This window comes from Cryptomeria japonica, chromosome 2 (assembly GCF_030272615.1).
Source record: "Cryptomeria japonica chromosome 2, Sugi_1.0, whole genome shotgun sequence".
NCBI classification, from domain to species: Eukaryota; Viridiplantae; Streptophyta; class Pinopsida; order Cupressales; family Cupressaceae; genus Cryptomeria; species Cryptomeria japonica.
The window spans coordinates 298,158,555-298,174,880 of record NC_081406.1 but is presented as its reverse complement, the minus strand read 5'-3'; the positions used below and the strand labels follow the sequence as shown (position 1 = coordinate 298,174,880).

Below are 16,326 nucleotides of genomic sequence, written 5' to 3'. Positions count from 1 at the left end.
GAAGATTCCTAAGTCCACGTTGGTTAGAGAGAATGTTGTGCACAGTGGAGATAGATACGATTTCCATGGCTGGTATTGTTCATTAGCCATGAAGAAATCAACTTATGAGAGCGCACAACTAAGTTATGCAGAGATGGAAGGATCAATTCATGATATTCAGTTGAAGATCCTTGCCTCAATAGAGGAGTTATTGGGGGTTGATGTCAGTGAGGCTAGTGGTTTACACTTAGTAGAATTAAGAGACAAGATGAAACTTATGTATTTTTGTCAGTTGGACTCTTTGAAGAAGAGTCAAATAGATGATTTGGTCTCTTTGTTGATTCATGTTCATGGTTCGCAGAAGCTCATGCCAGATTGGGAGAACACTTTGGATGCTTGCTCGGATGCATTGGACGTGACTGATTTACAGCAGGATACCTTACCTAGCATTTCCATGGAGGAGTTAGATTTTGTATTGGCTAGATTCTTGGAGTATGCTAGGAGAGAGAGAGATGCAGAGAGGAATCTTCTAGAAGATTCCCTATTTGATGACTAGGTATCTTTCTATTAGGCCATATGTTGGTGGCTCCATTTTTTATGTAAACCCTAATTAGGGCAATTCTAGGGTTTTGTTGGCATGATCTTGGCCCTTGATTTAGTTTTAATCTTGGCCATCCATTTTGTATGAGACTCTATATATACCTCATTGTCTCTCATTTGTAAGAGAGTTTTTGTAGAATTGTTGGTATATGCTGCAGCTATTTGAATATAAATCATTGTTCGACTTGATGGTGATTTTGTCTTTCAAGTGTTGTTTTGGCATTCAAAGTTCTCAATTCCTCCCAAGTTAGATTAGAAATTAAGATTAGAATTTGCTTTCATGTTTATTAGATTGAGTGGAAGATTTGTTGAGTATATTTGTGTGGAATCCTTAATCCATACCACTAGCCTCTTGCCATTGGTAAGTGTGCCTTGTGTGGTCAACTAGAAATTTATGCAAGCTTAACTTCAATTATTGTGCGTCCCTTGATATGCATCAACTTGGATGGTGTCAATGTTCAATGGTGATAATTTGAAAATCTATAAGTATACCTTAGATGATTGCACTAAGCTCGTGTCAAAACCTGCTTGTGAGACCTTGCCTAGTTCCATTCCACTGAATTTGTTCATCATTTCCTACATTCCCAGGCTTAGAATAGATTTCCCGAACCCTATTTCTTTTCCCCTTTTCTTAGTAAGTCTTGTTAGAATTAAGTCCAGAGCTACATTGCCATATCCTAAGTTATCAGCACACCCATTCCATAACCATGATCTATGAAGTTAATTTGAACATTTGTGTAAGTCCCCAAGTGAAAACAGCAATTCACATTGACCATTGAGTTACCCACTCGTCAAGACCTGACATGTAGAAACCTTGGAATCATTTTAGTTGATCTTACCCTTAGCATCTAAGGTGATTTTGTTCAAGAGAGGGTAAAGTGCTTTGGTATTTTATTCTGAATGTTATGTGCCTAAAACACACATCAACAGATCCCAATTCTTTGTTAGCCCCTCATCATATACAAGTGTCTTATGTGACAAGAGACAAAGGTTGGAGTGTACATAGACCAAATCCTCAGCTTTTTTTTGCACTCAAATGGTTGTTCTTAACCAAGTGGATGAAATAATATGTACTCCAATTCCACTTAGCTGAAGAGCTCACAACCTATCGAATTCGCATACAACATTTAATATTTAAATACAAAACATAAATTATAAAAATATATTATTATAATAACATATAGCATAATAGCAATGAATGAAAAATGAGAAAACAAAAAAAAATAAAAAAGATACATACTTGAGAGAGAATTTTAATTGCAAGAGGTTCCAAGTAAATAGAGTCTTGACCATGTATGTACCACCACTCATGAGCATCTTTCTTGTATTGCCAGACTCACTCAACACAACACTTTGGATATCTTCATTTGGAAATATCCTTCTAACTGCAATCTTGTAGCAAGTAGCAACCTCTTCATCCTATATTATGGCACCCCCCTCAACAAGGAAATTATCTCTTTGCTATAATACTTTGGGGACAAAGCAAATGCTAGGAGATGTAAGGGAGTGGTCATCTTGTTCCAACAATAAACAATGACCTCTTGCACACTTTTGAAAACTGTTTTTGTTGGGTCATGTTCTGTGGTTTCTATTATATTTCTTATTTTCTCAATGATGGAGTCCAAGCCATCATAAATTATACCCAAATACGAGCAATCTATATCAGCATACCTAATCATGTTAATGATGGGCTCAATGAAACTCAAAGCATATTTCACATGAGCCTACCACTCATCATCTAGGATTAATGCTTTTACTTTTTGGGCTCTTTATGTGCTTAATTGCCTCCATACACTTCAAAGGCTATTGACGACCATTGCACTCAATGCATCTCATACCTTCACAAAGTCGTCTTAAGATGATTGTTTGAGATGCAAATCGACTTTCAACAACCTAACATGGTGTACAGAAATGTATCTCACGTATCAACAATTAAAAACAAAAATTAAAAAATTAAAAAAAATATATTAAAAAGTAAAATTTAAACTACCTTCAACAACACCAACTTGGCAAAGGTCCTGAAGATGCCTTGTGACACATGATAGTTAGTCACAAACATTTAAATCTCCTTAGCCTCCATGTCAATTTGTTTGACCCACTCCACTTGTGTGCCAATCTTTTGCAATATCAAATTGAATGAGTGGAACCACACATGGTGTCCAAAAAATGTGACCATATGTAGCCGCCACTATAGAACCAACTACCCTACAATTTTTAGCATTGTCCATTATGACTTGGACAACATTTTCAAGGTCCACCATTTCAATGGATTCTATGAGGACATTGGCAATGAAAGTTGCATCTTTCACTTGCCCCTCACAATCCATTGTCTTCAAATGCATTGCCACGTTAGGGGACACTACTATAACATTGATCAATGGTTTGTCTTTGCAATCTTTCCATCCATCAAAAATGATGGGCATACTTGTTTAGAGTCATGTATCATTGATTGCTCTCAATGATGCCTCTACTAAAGATTTCTCTTTCACCAATAAGGTGGTTTGCACCTATTCTTACCTAGGACTAACATAATCAGAAGGTGCATTGGAAAAGGTTATCGCCATATCCTGGTTGAAAGGAAGCATATAACCTAACAAAATTGAAAGGAAGCCCACTGTCATAAATGCAACAAACAATGCTTTCATCTACAATCTCCCTCGCTTCATTCTTGAAGACCTTTTCCAATGGCCCTCTTTTATGTGAAGTTTGAAACATTTCTTCTCTAGAAGATGGTGGCATTGGCATGAAAGGATGTGGGCTAGCTAGTTGCAATAAGCCATTAGGAGGTTTGTGCAAGTTTTTCTTGGCAAGAGGATGTGCTCTTTTCTTTGATCTATTACTTACCATGTCAGCATCCCCTTGTTTTTCAATAGAAGCCAATATTTGATGCTTTGGCAACCCTTTTTATTTGTCCCAAGACAAACTCTTATTCCTTGGCAAGGAATAGCGTAAAAATCAACTTTCACTCGAGTACAAGCTCTTATACTCTTTTCCACATTGGCTACAATGCCAAAGAAAATGCCCACCACCAAGAAGTTGTTCAATCATTGTTGTATGTCACCAAAGAGGTGACGATGCATCAAATTTATATGTGAACTCTCTACATTTGAGGCAACTAAACTAGAACTACTAGCCATTCTATATGAACCTAAAAACAAAAAATTGCAAATTAGCCATACAACTTATAAAAAATAATTAATAAATAGCATTATAAACCCTCATTATGCATAAAAAGTTCAAAAAAATTTCAACTTACAAAAAAAAATTGAAAAAATGAAAGATAAACTAACTTTTAATGGTTAAATCTTCTTTGTGCAGTTATTTCTCCCCTATTGGTGCAGGTTTAACTCTCCTGTAGCCCTCACATTTGGAAAGAAATGAACCAAACTTCAAAACCCAGCAGTTGCAGCTTGGAGGTAGTTTTGGTCTTTTGTGTTTGTTGGTTGTCCAATGAGTTCAAAAATATGCTATAACCTCACTTCAAGGCAACCAAATGCTTTTAGAATTGTACCACCTGGGCACCCCATCTTTCTTGTGGGTCCTTTTGTAAGGAATCCACAAGGAACCCGAGGTGCCTAAGCAATACTCTATGCGTACCCAATCACAAACCAAGACTGGATCCAAATCTGAATTGAACCCATACAAGTAGAAGGGGGATCTAGTAATGCCCAATAACATAGTTTCTAATCATGGCACATTCCAGATACTATTAATAATAAAATATTACAACAAATAACAGGGATAATAAGAGTTAACAGGCTTGGAGAAATCTAGAAACATTTTGTTATGAAGGAAAAGAATTGAAAGCCAAAAAGGGCTTCTTAGCGAATAGACTCTCTTGGTAAATCTTGCTACAACGAGAAAAGCATTTAATAGACCTGAACCAACTTCTTTTGTTGAAGCTAATAAAAAGGGATGGTCTTATGCTAGTAAAAAAGAATATGATGCTCTCGTTAAAAATAATGCATAGGAGCTTGTAGAAATGCCCAAAGAAAAGGCTAAAAGCATATAAAAGGTTGTGTGCAGGTCTTCCAAAATGAGTATAAATCTAAATGCAATATAAAGGCAGACTGTTGAAGAGGGGTGTGCTCAATAAGGAGTAGACCATGAGGAAAACTTTCCTCCTACAGCAAAAAGATAACCATCAGATTAACAATTTCTAGTAAGCCAATTTTTAATTGGAAAGTCTTTCAGATGGATGTAGAAACTACATTTCTTAATGCCGATTTGCATGATGAAGTGTTTGTTGCTAGAGCAAAACCAAGTGCGTATGCTGCTGAAAGCTCTTTATAGTCTAAAGCAAAGCATATTCATTTCTCAAACTAAGCATGCAAAAGAGCTTATTGAGAAGTTCATAATGTCTGTTTCAAAACCTTTAACTTAAATTTAAGCTGATTAGGATTTAAAATGTAATGATGATTCCGAGCTTATTGATGAAAAACTGTTGGTGAAGTATTTTGAAGGACTTCATAGTTGTCTAAATAGGCAAGCTTGACTGCCAAGCCTAAGAAGTAAGAACATCAAGAAGCCATGTGCCCAAGCACACTAAGAACATCAAGAAGCCATGTGCCCAAGCACACTGCCATGAGATGGACAAGAAAAATACTCCTTTCTCTTTGTTTAGGTAAACAGATAGACAAGCATAATGCTACTACTCCTGCAAAGAATAAAAATGGTAGAAGTCATTGTGATCACTATGATGTGAATGGTCATACTAACAAAATGACAGAGGCTTCATCAAGAATTACACCAAAAAAACCATAGCAAGGGAAGAGTTATGACTCCATTGGTAGAAAGCAAATAAGGATGAAAAGATTGTCTGCACTCCCCCACCAAGGAGTACATTTGAGTAGCCGAAAGGTCACTGTTAAGAGTTTAATTAGTGAAACTCTTCCAAAGTAAGATTCAAATAAAAAAGGCATCCAAATTAGTGCTCTTTCAATACTTTCTAAAAAAGTAAATCTGATTTCCAATAAGTTGGTAAACAAGCCTAGTCTATAGCATACGATTATCCTCATCTTTACTCACTGAGTAGGTAAAACAAAAAATAGAGACAGAGATCACTAAATGATACAAGATTAAATTTGAGATATGTTAACATTTACAGATGAAGTTAAAGTGGATGACATTCCCCTTGGTGCTTGTGTTGTATTCCTCAGTAGCCCTTATATGTATGTGAGAGATGATATCTTCGTAAGGAAAGCCAACAAACTACTAGTTCAAGGATGGGGAAAGTTTCATAATGCAGTCAAGATTGGGGGGTCTTATCAAATTACCCAATCTTGCAGCCTTAACATGCCAACCCATCCACTATGTGGGAACAAAATATGAAACATATACTTATTTCAACCTTCAAATATACATTCATACAATACAATTCCTCAAGAACATTGACATCTATGGAGGATTTCAACAATAAACATAATTCAAAAACTTTACAAACTTTTCTACACACATCCTACCTGCAAGTCTTCAAATCCTCATTTCTTCACACCTTGGCTTCACTCATCTTTGAAAATCTGAATTTTGAACACCTACAACACACCAACAAGTTTGTCTTTCTCTTCTTCTATTCTTCTCCTATTGGCAAGCTAATTTCTTACACTCTTTCTTATGCAATTCTCTAGAGCAACCTACAAGTTCTTTCTCCAACCTTGTTGCTGTTCATTGTTGCTACACCCTTAAAGGCTGCATTTTATAGAGGTTAAAACATTTTCGAGATACCAAAAAAGGCACCCAAAACTGCTCTTTCATTTCCCGAGAATGACTCTTTGGTAATTGAAGAGTCATTGATTTTTTTTCCAAAAATCACAATGTTTTCCGTCCACTTTAGGTACCCGACTTCAAAGAATAAGACAAGAATGGAATGCCAAAAGTCACTTGTCTTATGAAAATTGAATTAGGCATTAATATTGATAAAATAAATATTAATTCTTCTTTACAAGTTCCCTCTAACATGCCAATGGGCCCCTTCAACCATTCAAACATTGAAATTGCAATACAATAATTTTAAAATCAAATTAAACAACTTGTTTGTCTCTAATTTTGGAAATGAAAACCAAGTTTTGTAAGCTCCAACCAACACCAAAAATGTAAAAATTGAACATGCAAAGAAAATATCTTTTTGGTGATGCACGATTGCTTCTGAGCCTGGATGCTTTAGCATCACTTCATCATCAATGCGGATCAAGGTAAATTCAAGATATGGCTAGTAATAAGTGCTAACCAGTCAAAAATGATTGTTGATGTTAGTGGAAAGTTTACTTTACTTTTTTTCTGAGATAAGCAAAAGAATTATATTCTTAAATAGAATATTATATGTAACTGCAAATAAGAGCTGGAATGCGCCACATAACTGGTTGTTTCATTATTAAACCAAAGTTGGGCATTACTGATTGACTTAAAGATAGCTCCAAAATATTAAACCATAGCTAAAATAGTGGTAATCATAATGATGCCAAGAATAACTACGAACAATATCATCTCAAAGCCATCACATATTTACTGTTCTTCATGATACTTTATAAATTCTACACTCTTGGATTGTAATGTCCCCTCTTTGAAATGGGATTTAATAATAAATTAATACATAAAAACAAAAAATAAAACATAATATAATTATAAAATATAAAAATAAAATTTAATCAAGTTTAATGAATGGTCAAAAGGCATGAAATAAAGAGTAAATGGTGGTAATCATAATGATGCCAAGAATAACTATGAATAATATCCTCTCAATGCCATCATATATTTACTTTGAACATCTGTTCTTCATGATACTTTTTAAATTCTACACTCTTGGATTATAATATCCCTTTTTTGAAATGGGATTTAATAATAAATTAATATACTAAAACATAATATAATTATAAAATATAAAATTAAAATTTGATCAAGTTTGATGAATGGTCAAAAGGCATGAAATAAAGAGTTATGACTATTAAAGGATTAAAGGTATAACAGTGAAATCATTTCTTGAAGAAAGGATAAAAAGGAAGCAAGCAGATAAGAAATCAATGAAGGAACCAATCAATCAATTTGGAAATAAGTGATTATTCTCAAAAGGCAGCAATGAAGGGTGGTGACTCATTCCTTGTGACGTGTGGTGACTCCTTCAAGAAATGAATATAAAGGGAAGCCATCCATCACTGAAGCATCAATTATCCAAGAAAATTAATTCAAGCACCAATCATCCATAAAATCACTCAAGCATCATTCAAATATTGACCTGTCAATCTATCAAGAAATATCAATCAGCAATAATCTAACATATACATCAAGCAATCAGTTTTGAATTTGAGGAAGTGTCTTGCAAATAGGAAGGACAAAATCCGATGAAAACCTTTATTGCTCTTATCAAGTTTGGACAAAAAATCAAATCTTGGCCAAGGAGGACGAAAACCCTCCAAGGTGGACTAAGAGTTGGAAGGACAAAACACTTTCATGCTCTTGGCAAGTTAAGGATGAAAACCTCTAATTCAGCAGATTGTTTGTATTTCCAAAGAATTCACAATACGATTGATTTTGAGAGTTGTGCTATGATTTATTGATCTGAATATTATGACAAATTATTAATCTTTGACAAAGCTGTTATTATTTTGATTAAATACTATTGTTTTGAGGCAAAAATCAGGAATATCGCAAAAAGAGACATTACATGGATATTATTTAACTAATACTTTTTAAGTATTGGATAAAATCACAAACTAGATGAGAATTTCCTTGTGGAAAAAAGTGAACACAACTAGAAAAAAAATCTTAAGAGATTATTTAATATTAGTATTACTAGAATTTTTCTCATAATTAACAATATTCTGAAATAATCCTGAGACATCTGATCAAAACCAATAACTTGTGGATGAGGATTCATAATCATATAATCACTTGCAAGTCAAGCACAAAGTAGATATATACAAATTAAGGCACAAGGAGATCGATAAAAAATAAATGCTAAGCATGCCTTTCACTTCAGGTTTATTAAGGCTTCTAAGTATTCTTCTAAACACTTCCTTATTCAATTTATTGCAAATCAAGTGTATAACTTCAAGTGAGAAATGCCTTTCATTTGGTATTTGAGTGAATATAATATTTTTAATTTTAAAGAATGATGCTTTCCATTGGGAGGATTTATATAATCACCCACAAGTCAAACACAAAGTAGACATATACAAGTTAAGACATAAGCAGGTTACCAAGGGTTCTAAATGTTCCTCTTAACACTTCCTCATTCAGTTTATTCTAAAAAAAGTGTATAACTTCAACAAAGAAATCAAAATGCCTTTCATTTGGTATTTGAACAAATAAAATATTTTATAGAATGAAAATTTGTGATAATTGAACAGGTCCTATAGTTATACAATAAATATGATAAAGGTGTAAAGGAAAATGTAGTTTTTAAGGTCACTGCTAAGAAAGATACCAATTTAGTGTATGAGACCCTATTTGAGGAACACCATAAAGGGATTGTTTTTCTTTTAACATAACTAATATTACTTTCTATATAATATTTAATATTACTTGCATATTCAGAGGGTTAAAAGTTGCCAAGTTCTAGTCAAATGGGATGAGCTGAAGTGGTAAGGAATCAAAACTTTCCTAGTAAAGCCCAATGGTTCAAATCCCCAAGAGAGATGTTACATCTTCAAATATGCAAATGTTGAATGTTGACTGTTAAATCAAGTAAACTACCACACCTAATTTTGGGTGTGGCATACATGAACAGATGAGACCAGGTTTATGTCCTTAGTGAATTTGATGGAAGAGATACCCCTTGGTCATCGCATCTACATCAAAGGAGATTCCAAAGAGGAACTTACCATTGAAAAAAAAACTGTTAAATTCTCACAGTTAGGTTTGATTTAGTCCTTTTACCACTAGAGTTGTAGTATGGCATAGTTTGAACATCTAAACTACAATGCAACATAGTCACCAGGTTCAAGTTTTGCTTCAATTGTTCATACGAGAGAATTCATCACTTCCCACTTTGCTTTAAGCTTTCAAATTTTCAATGTATAAAGTATTGTTGTCTCGGATATTAGAGAGGGACAGAATTCAATTATATAAGACTTAGGAGACAAGAATGAATGATGGAGGTTTACTTTAGAAGTATCATTTATGTTGTCTAATGTTTGAACTTTGATCAATAAGGTCCAAATTGTGGGAATTAACCAAACACGGAGAAATACTTTTGGTAATTAAATGTAATGTACACCATTTAAGCTATTTCTTTCTACTTTATCGTAGATAATATTCTATTTCCAAAAGTACTTTGTCTCGATTTATAGATATCAACCCAAATGTTTAGAAGAATTAACTTATCATAATTAACTACTAGATTACATACATAGAGCTATATTTTCATGTTTACTTTCACTGACCAATGCATTCTTCATTTTCAAGCATTCAATAAATAAGACCAATTGGCACAAACCAATGATAATGAACAAGGACGGAAATATGTCGACTTTGAAATACAAAGAAACACACTCAAAGGATTTGTGTACAGACAACATCAACCCAAGGCATAAATCTATATAATCTAAAAAAATGAGCCAAGATGTAGCAACCTCCCAAAAAATACAAGGACAGCAGTGCACCAAAAGAAAAGTCAGGTTTTCTTACAGATCATCCTAAAAACATCAACGGATTTCATACTTCTTATGCAGAAAATTTTACATGCCAATAGTACACCAATAGAATAACAAAAGTTTGGCTCAAGTCTCAAAGCAAACCATTATGTCCATTTTTGTAAAGCTTACATATACATCCCCTACTCACCCCCTGTTCTTTGGAAATCAGAGATGAGTTCACTTTTTTCTTCAAGTAAAAAAAGTCAGTTTTTCAATAAAACACAAAAAAAAGAGAGAACGTGAGGGCCCAGAAGTCCTCTCGCACTCCTTATGAAACCCTAAACACACCCTATATGTAACTGACTCACACATTTGCATTGCCACTCACAATTATTGAAATCATTTTTGCACTTGCAGCTGTCAACTTAGAGAGGAAGGAGAGAAGAGGAGAGGATTAATTCATAGTTTTGCGTCTTTGACTAGTCACTCTTGAATTTGTGAAACTCCTGACCTGAATGCATGAAATTTAAAGCACACCCTACTTGATTCTAAATATGATGATTTTATAAAAAAATCTATAAGTAGTCTCAAAGGCACTTCGGGGAAGTTGGACACAACAATTTTCTTGATATGTTTTAATGGTCTCCAAACAATGTGCCATTGGGAATATACACTCTTATTCTCATTGTGTTCTATACTCAGAAACATGGTGATTCTACGTTCATCAAGAGGAAAATTTGGATTGTTGGGTAGTATTCTTCAGTTTCACAGGTTAACAGATTGGGTACATCAATGTTCAATGCTTTTAGTTTTATTACTTCTGCTAAAATCAAGGGCCACTGTAGTTACTAAGTATAAATTCTTTCATCTTCTTAAATTATTTGCTATGAATATACTAAGTGCTTTTGCGGCCTGATAATTTGCATCTTTATGAACATGTAATATTTGAGAAATGTAAAAATATACTACTGTCCCAAAAAATGGCCTGCTGAACTACCATCCACAAAACACATCCCACTGGCCCCTGCCATCCCCATACTGGAAATAATGTCAAACATAGAAAAATCTCAAAACAAGGAGAACATTAAGATGATTTTATAATACTCAAAATAGATATACATATTAGATCTCTGATCAACCATGAACTTTGCTAGAAGAAATAGCTGACCCACCTGAATGGTTTCTGTGTCAACAGTCGGCGTAATGCCCAGGAATCTTGCAATTTCTGCCAAATCTGTATCAGAAAACAAGTGCATACATGAATCTAACAAAAAAAATATATTAGTTTCAGTGTCTCTACTGTTGTGTCATCCAACCTCATCATCCTTGAACTAAAACACATTTCTGAAGGCACAAAAGAAAAGCATATCAAATATCTGCTCCATGGGATTGAGGTAGGTGACAAGGACTCAACAGTTGATCATTAACAAAGGCAATACTATAAATTTTGGATATGATAACTATTTTGTTCCAGGCATCAGTTTAAGCCATAGGTTGCAGAAAGAGAAATGTAGGACTCTGAGAGAGACATTGGTGATCACACTCCAGAGTAGTAAGTGGAAGGATTTCCAATGCATATAATTAGGAAAAAAAGCACTGGTCAATATTCCTTTGGTAAATGAAAGCATCAATGTGTAGACTATATCAAATAACTTTATTCATGCTAGTGAAATGGAACTAAAAGATGCTGACTGTCATATACAATCAATCTTTTGGCAAAATGTTTAAGAGATTGACAATGCATTTGACGATATTGACTTCTCAACCACAAAATGATCATAGATTCATTAACACACAAGTTGAGCAACAAAGCCCCAGGTATATATAGGATTTGTTTCTAAGTGATTCTACTCATTTTAATTTACCCACCAAAAGCCTCTATGTTGATGTGTTAACAAAAAATTCACAGACAGGTAAAATAAAGTTGTCGTGGTAAACTGTATCCATAAACCAAATTTAGATTCTTGAAATTCTAAGTAGAATTATATCTTATGAACAGCACAGTGGTCACTAAATTATATTATGGGAGAAATGAAAGACGAGGAGCACCTTAGAATTTGCACATACAGGAACAATTGAGCTTAGATTTGCAAGATAAATACTAAAAATTCATGAGAGAATTTCCATGCTATGAAAATATTTATGCATAAAACATAGGACCAAATTAAGCTTTCAACTAATGGCATGAGACTATGCAAATTGCTTTATGTCTGTTCCTTTCTACTGATGAGTGTCTTTGAAAGACTTCAAAGAAAGATTCATTTTTTGACAAAAAATATCTGAGACAACCCAAATGTTATAGAGGTTGCAGAGAAGCTTCAGGTAAACAGTCTTTCTTGTCTCATTGCGATGTAACTATAACTGATACTAAATAATGAATTCTCCATGTTTATTTGAAAAGAGAGAATTTCTACATTGGAACTGAGCTGTCTCTTCATCACGCTCCATGGTCCATAGTCATACCATCACCTTGCAAAAGGAATTGTTTCTTACAAATAGCACAATAACCACTAAATCATATTATTGGCAAAAGGGGAAAGGATGACCACATTGGGACTAGTAGATAAAGGAAACATTGAACTTAGATTTGCGAGGAAGAAATTCATGACAGAATTTTCATGGTATAAAAATGCTTATGCGTACAAGATAGCACCAAATTATGCTTCCCACAACTGAAATAAGACAAATAAGAATCCATATACATGATTAACAAACTAATTTATGACTATTCCTTTATACTGGCGGCGTCTATGAAAGACTTCAGAAGATGATCCATTTTTACATAAAACTTTAAAAGATCTCAGATTCAGCTCAAAAATAACATGGTTTTCAAAGAAGCTTCGGGCATACACTTTTCCTTGTCTTTATAAAATGTAACCATAATTGATACTTATTAATTAAATCTCCATGTTCATTTTAAAAAAAGAGAATTGATCCAAGCTGCATTTTAATCATGTTCCATACGACCTTGCAAGTACAGTTGTTTCTTATGAACGGCACGGTGACCACTAAATCATATTATGGTAGATACGGGAAAGGATGACACCTTAAGGTTGCAGATACAGGAAATGTTGAGCTAAGATTTGCAAGGTAGAAATTCATGAGAAAATTTCCATGCTATGAAAATGTTTATGAATAAGAAATAGAGTCAAATTATGCTTTCAGGTACTGTCATGAGACATAAGGATCCATATCTGTGACTATGAAAACTACTTTATATCTGTTACTTTCTACTGATGGATGTCTCTGAAAGACTTCAGAAAATGAATTATTTTTTACATAAGAGATCTCAGATTCGGCTCAAATGATAATATAGTTTTCCAAGAAACTTCAGACATACAATTTTCCTTGTCTTTCTGAGATGTAACCATAATTAATATTAAATTAATAATTAATTTTATCTTCGTATTTACTTTAAAAGAAAGAACTTATACATTGGATCCGAGCTGACTCTTCATCACGCTCCATACCATCACCTTGCAAATTTTGTTGGGTGAATGGTGACTTCTCCCCTAGAAGCCTGCAACAACAACAAAAAGGCTAAATATACTTTTACGTGTAACTGCAAAAGTTATCAGGTGTAGTATAAGATGCAGATAGAAAAGTTCCTGCAATGCAGATAAAATGTATTTACCCATGCACAAAAACCAGGGACAATTTCCAGTACTGGGTATATAAGGAATTCAGAATCCATTAAAAAGAGATACAAAGTAGCTCCACTATAGGTGGCTTCGAAAATTCCATTTAAAAACAGACAATTTGTGAACATATCCAAATCTCAACTATTACACTAACAAAAGAGCAGAGTAGGCCGCGATCTGAGCACCATAAATTTGCAGACCATAGAAACTGCTATTATTCTTCGGTTAGAAGTCTGCCCCTAGCTAACAAAAGCAAAACCAAATTAAGTACACAATATCTTTGTATTCGCATATGCACTTCCACGCTTATGGAAATGCAACATGAGTCTATTATAAAAATATGATTAACCTAGCAAAATACAAATAAAGACATGGGAATGCAACTAACCTGAAAAACAACCATTCCAGCAAGGCATATCGCTCCATGCCTGCAAAAAGAAGAGATTGTGCAGGTGCATTTGCCCTTGGATAGTTCAAGGTTGCCAATTTGTGCTGTATTTCCTCCATTTGTTTTGTAGCCATATTCCACTTTGCCAAAAAAAACAGTTACAAACTCAAATTTTACTCAAAAAACTCTCTCTCTCTCTGTCTATTATATATAAAATGTATATATCCATATATATACCCACCCCATACCTTACATAGAAAACGCCACCTACTATACCCACACGCTATATATAATAAACTCCTTTTTATCTATTCTATAATTAGAAAGAACTAAAAGAAAGAAGCATATTATGCAATGGATATAAGATCATTTTAAAAAGTTAGCCAATTAATCTAATAATATGCCAAGCACCAAGTATAGGAATTTCACATTTTCATTTCTTTTATGTTTTGAGTTCTTATTTTTGTATATTAAAAAAGATTACATATAAATGATTGTTAAATAAAAAAATTTTAAATGTAAACATATATAAATTATAGTTAGATAGAACATAAATAATTTAAAAATTTAGTCCATTAATCTAACAATATGCCAAGCAATAAGTATAGAAATTAAGGTATTTCACATTTTGACTTCTTCTATGTTTTTAGTTCTCATTAGTACTTGTCGTTAGGCAATACTATTGTAATGAATTTATTTTTTCTATGCTTAAATGGTTATTAAAAAAAATTAATTAGATCAATTGTAAACTACTATTTTTTTATTTTTTTAAACTTTGTTACTTTTCTTAAAGTCTACATGCATATTTTTTAAGTTTACAAATTAGAAAAATTATTTTTCTTATCAACCATTGGACAATATTGTTTTACTTGTTTAGCTAATTTCGTGGACACTTTCGTTTTTTATGTTGCCACTAATATTTTATTAAGGTTTATTGTTGTTTAAGTTTTTTAATTATAAATTTTATTTGATTTTTTAATATACCCATAACTAAGAGTGTCTATATTTTTTTATTTTTTTATTAAAATACCATCCTCTATTTTATAAAGACCCGCAGTTCCAATCTTCTAGTACTTGCAAATAAAACTATTTCAAACCCATTTTGGTAAATAATTTTTTAATTATTATTATAATATCATCATAAGATTAATATCAATATTTACATTATATTGTTAAATAATAATTATATTTATTTAAAAAAATATTATTAATTGTTATAAATATTAAAATAATATGTTAATTAAATTATAATCTACATTACATATTAATTATTATGAAATTAAAATATATATATATATATATTTGATATAGTGCGATAATTAATTTTTCAACACAAATTTCTTAAAATAATATAATTTTTTTTTTATCTCTATATTTATGACAATTCAAATTATATAAATAAAATTAATTATAAATTATAAATTTTCAACTCTTTTTCATTATTCTCTATAAATACTAACATGGAAATATTGTGTCTGCTGATATAGGAGATCATCCACAACTCCTCTGTGTTTGAATCTCATGGTCTGATTTGCAGGTTTCGGGGCTTTTGGCCAAGCCTTCCTCAATTGCACACTTGGATTTCCCAAAGCTGGGAACCGATTTTAAAGGGTTCAGTTAACATTTTTCCTTCAGCCAAGGGTTTTTTCATTGCTAAATTTGAATATGCAGAGGATAGATCGAAAAGTTTATATACAAATCCTTTCAGCTGGGAGGACAAATTTGTTTTGATGGTTAAACCCTGGTTTTTGTTTTGATGGTTAAACCCTGATTCTTGGGTTTTAACCCATCTACTGATTCATTTAATGAGATTCCTATCTGGGTTAGGCTCCCTAACCTTCCCCTTCATCTATGGACACTCTTTGCTAGAGGAAGTGGGGGAGGCTTTAGGCGAATTCCTAATGATTGATAAGGACTCTTACCAAATTTATCATTCTACTTATGCTCGGATTTTGGTTAACATTGATGTTTCCAAAGGGCTTCTAGCTGAGATAGAAATTGAATCTTCCTTGGGATCTTGGGTCCACCCGCTCGACTTTGAGGGTATCCTCTTTAGATGTCGAAAGTGCTTCTAGACTGGACATGTTGCTGCACGGTGTGAAACAGATAAAAAGAAAAAAAGATCTGCTTCTTGGTGGAAAGGTGCCTC

General features: G+C 33.2%; 1 protein-coding gene across 2 annotated transcripts in view; it reads right to left on the bottom strand.

The window, feature by feature from the left end:
* The window catches only part of LOC131044396 (AUGMIN subunit 7), an 82,763-nt gene extending 68,345 nt beyond the window's left edge, over positions 1–14,418 (bottom strand). The window contains exons 1-3 of one of the 2 annotated variants that reach the window (XM_057977717.2): positions 14,178–14,418; positions 13,583–13,668; positions 11,321–11,382 (exon numbers count right to left, since the gene is read on the bottom strand). In XM_057977717.2, coding sequence (XP_057833700.1) covers positions 11,321–11,382; positions 13,583–13,668; positions 14,178–14,311 — 282 coding nt within the window. In that variant the 5' untranslated portion in view covers positions 14,312–14,418. Of the gene's footprint in view, positions 1–11,320; positions 11,383–13,582; positions 13,669–13,782; positions 13,808–14,177 lie in introns of those variants that run through there. The other variant, XM_057977718.2, reaches the window with a different exon arrangement.
* Positions 14,419–16,326: the final 1,908 nt, after the last annotated feature.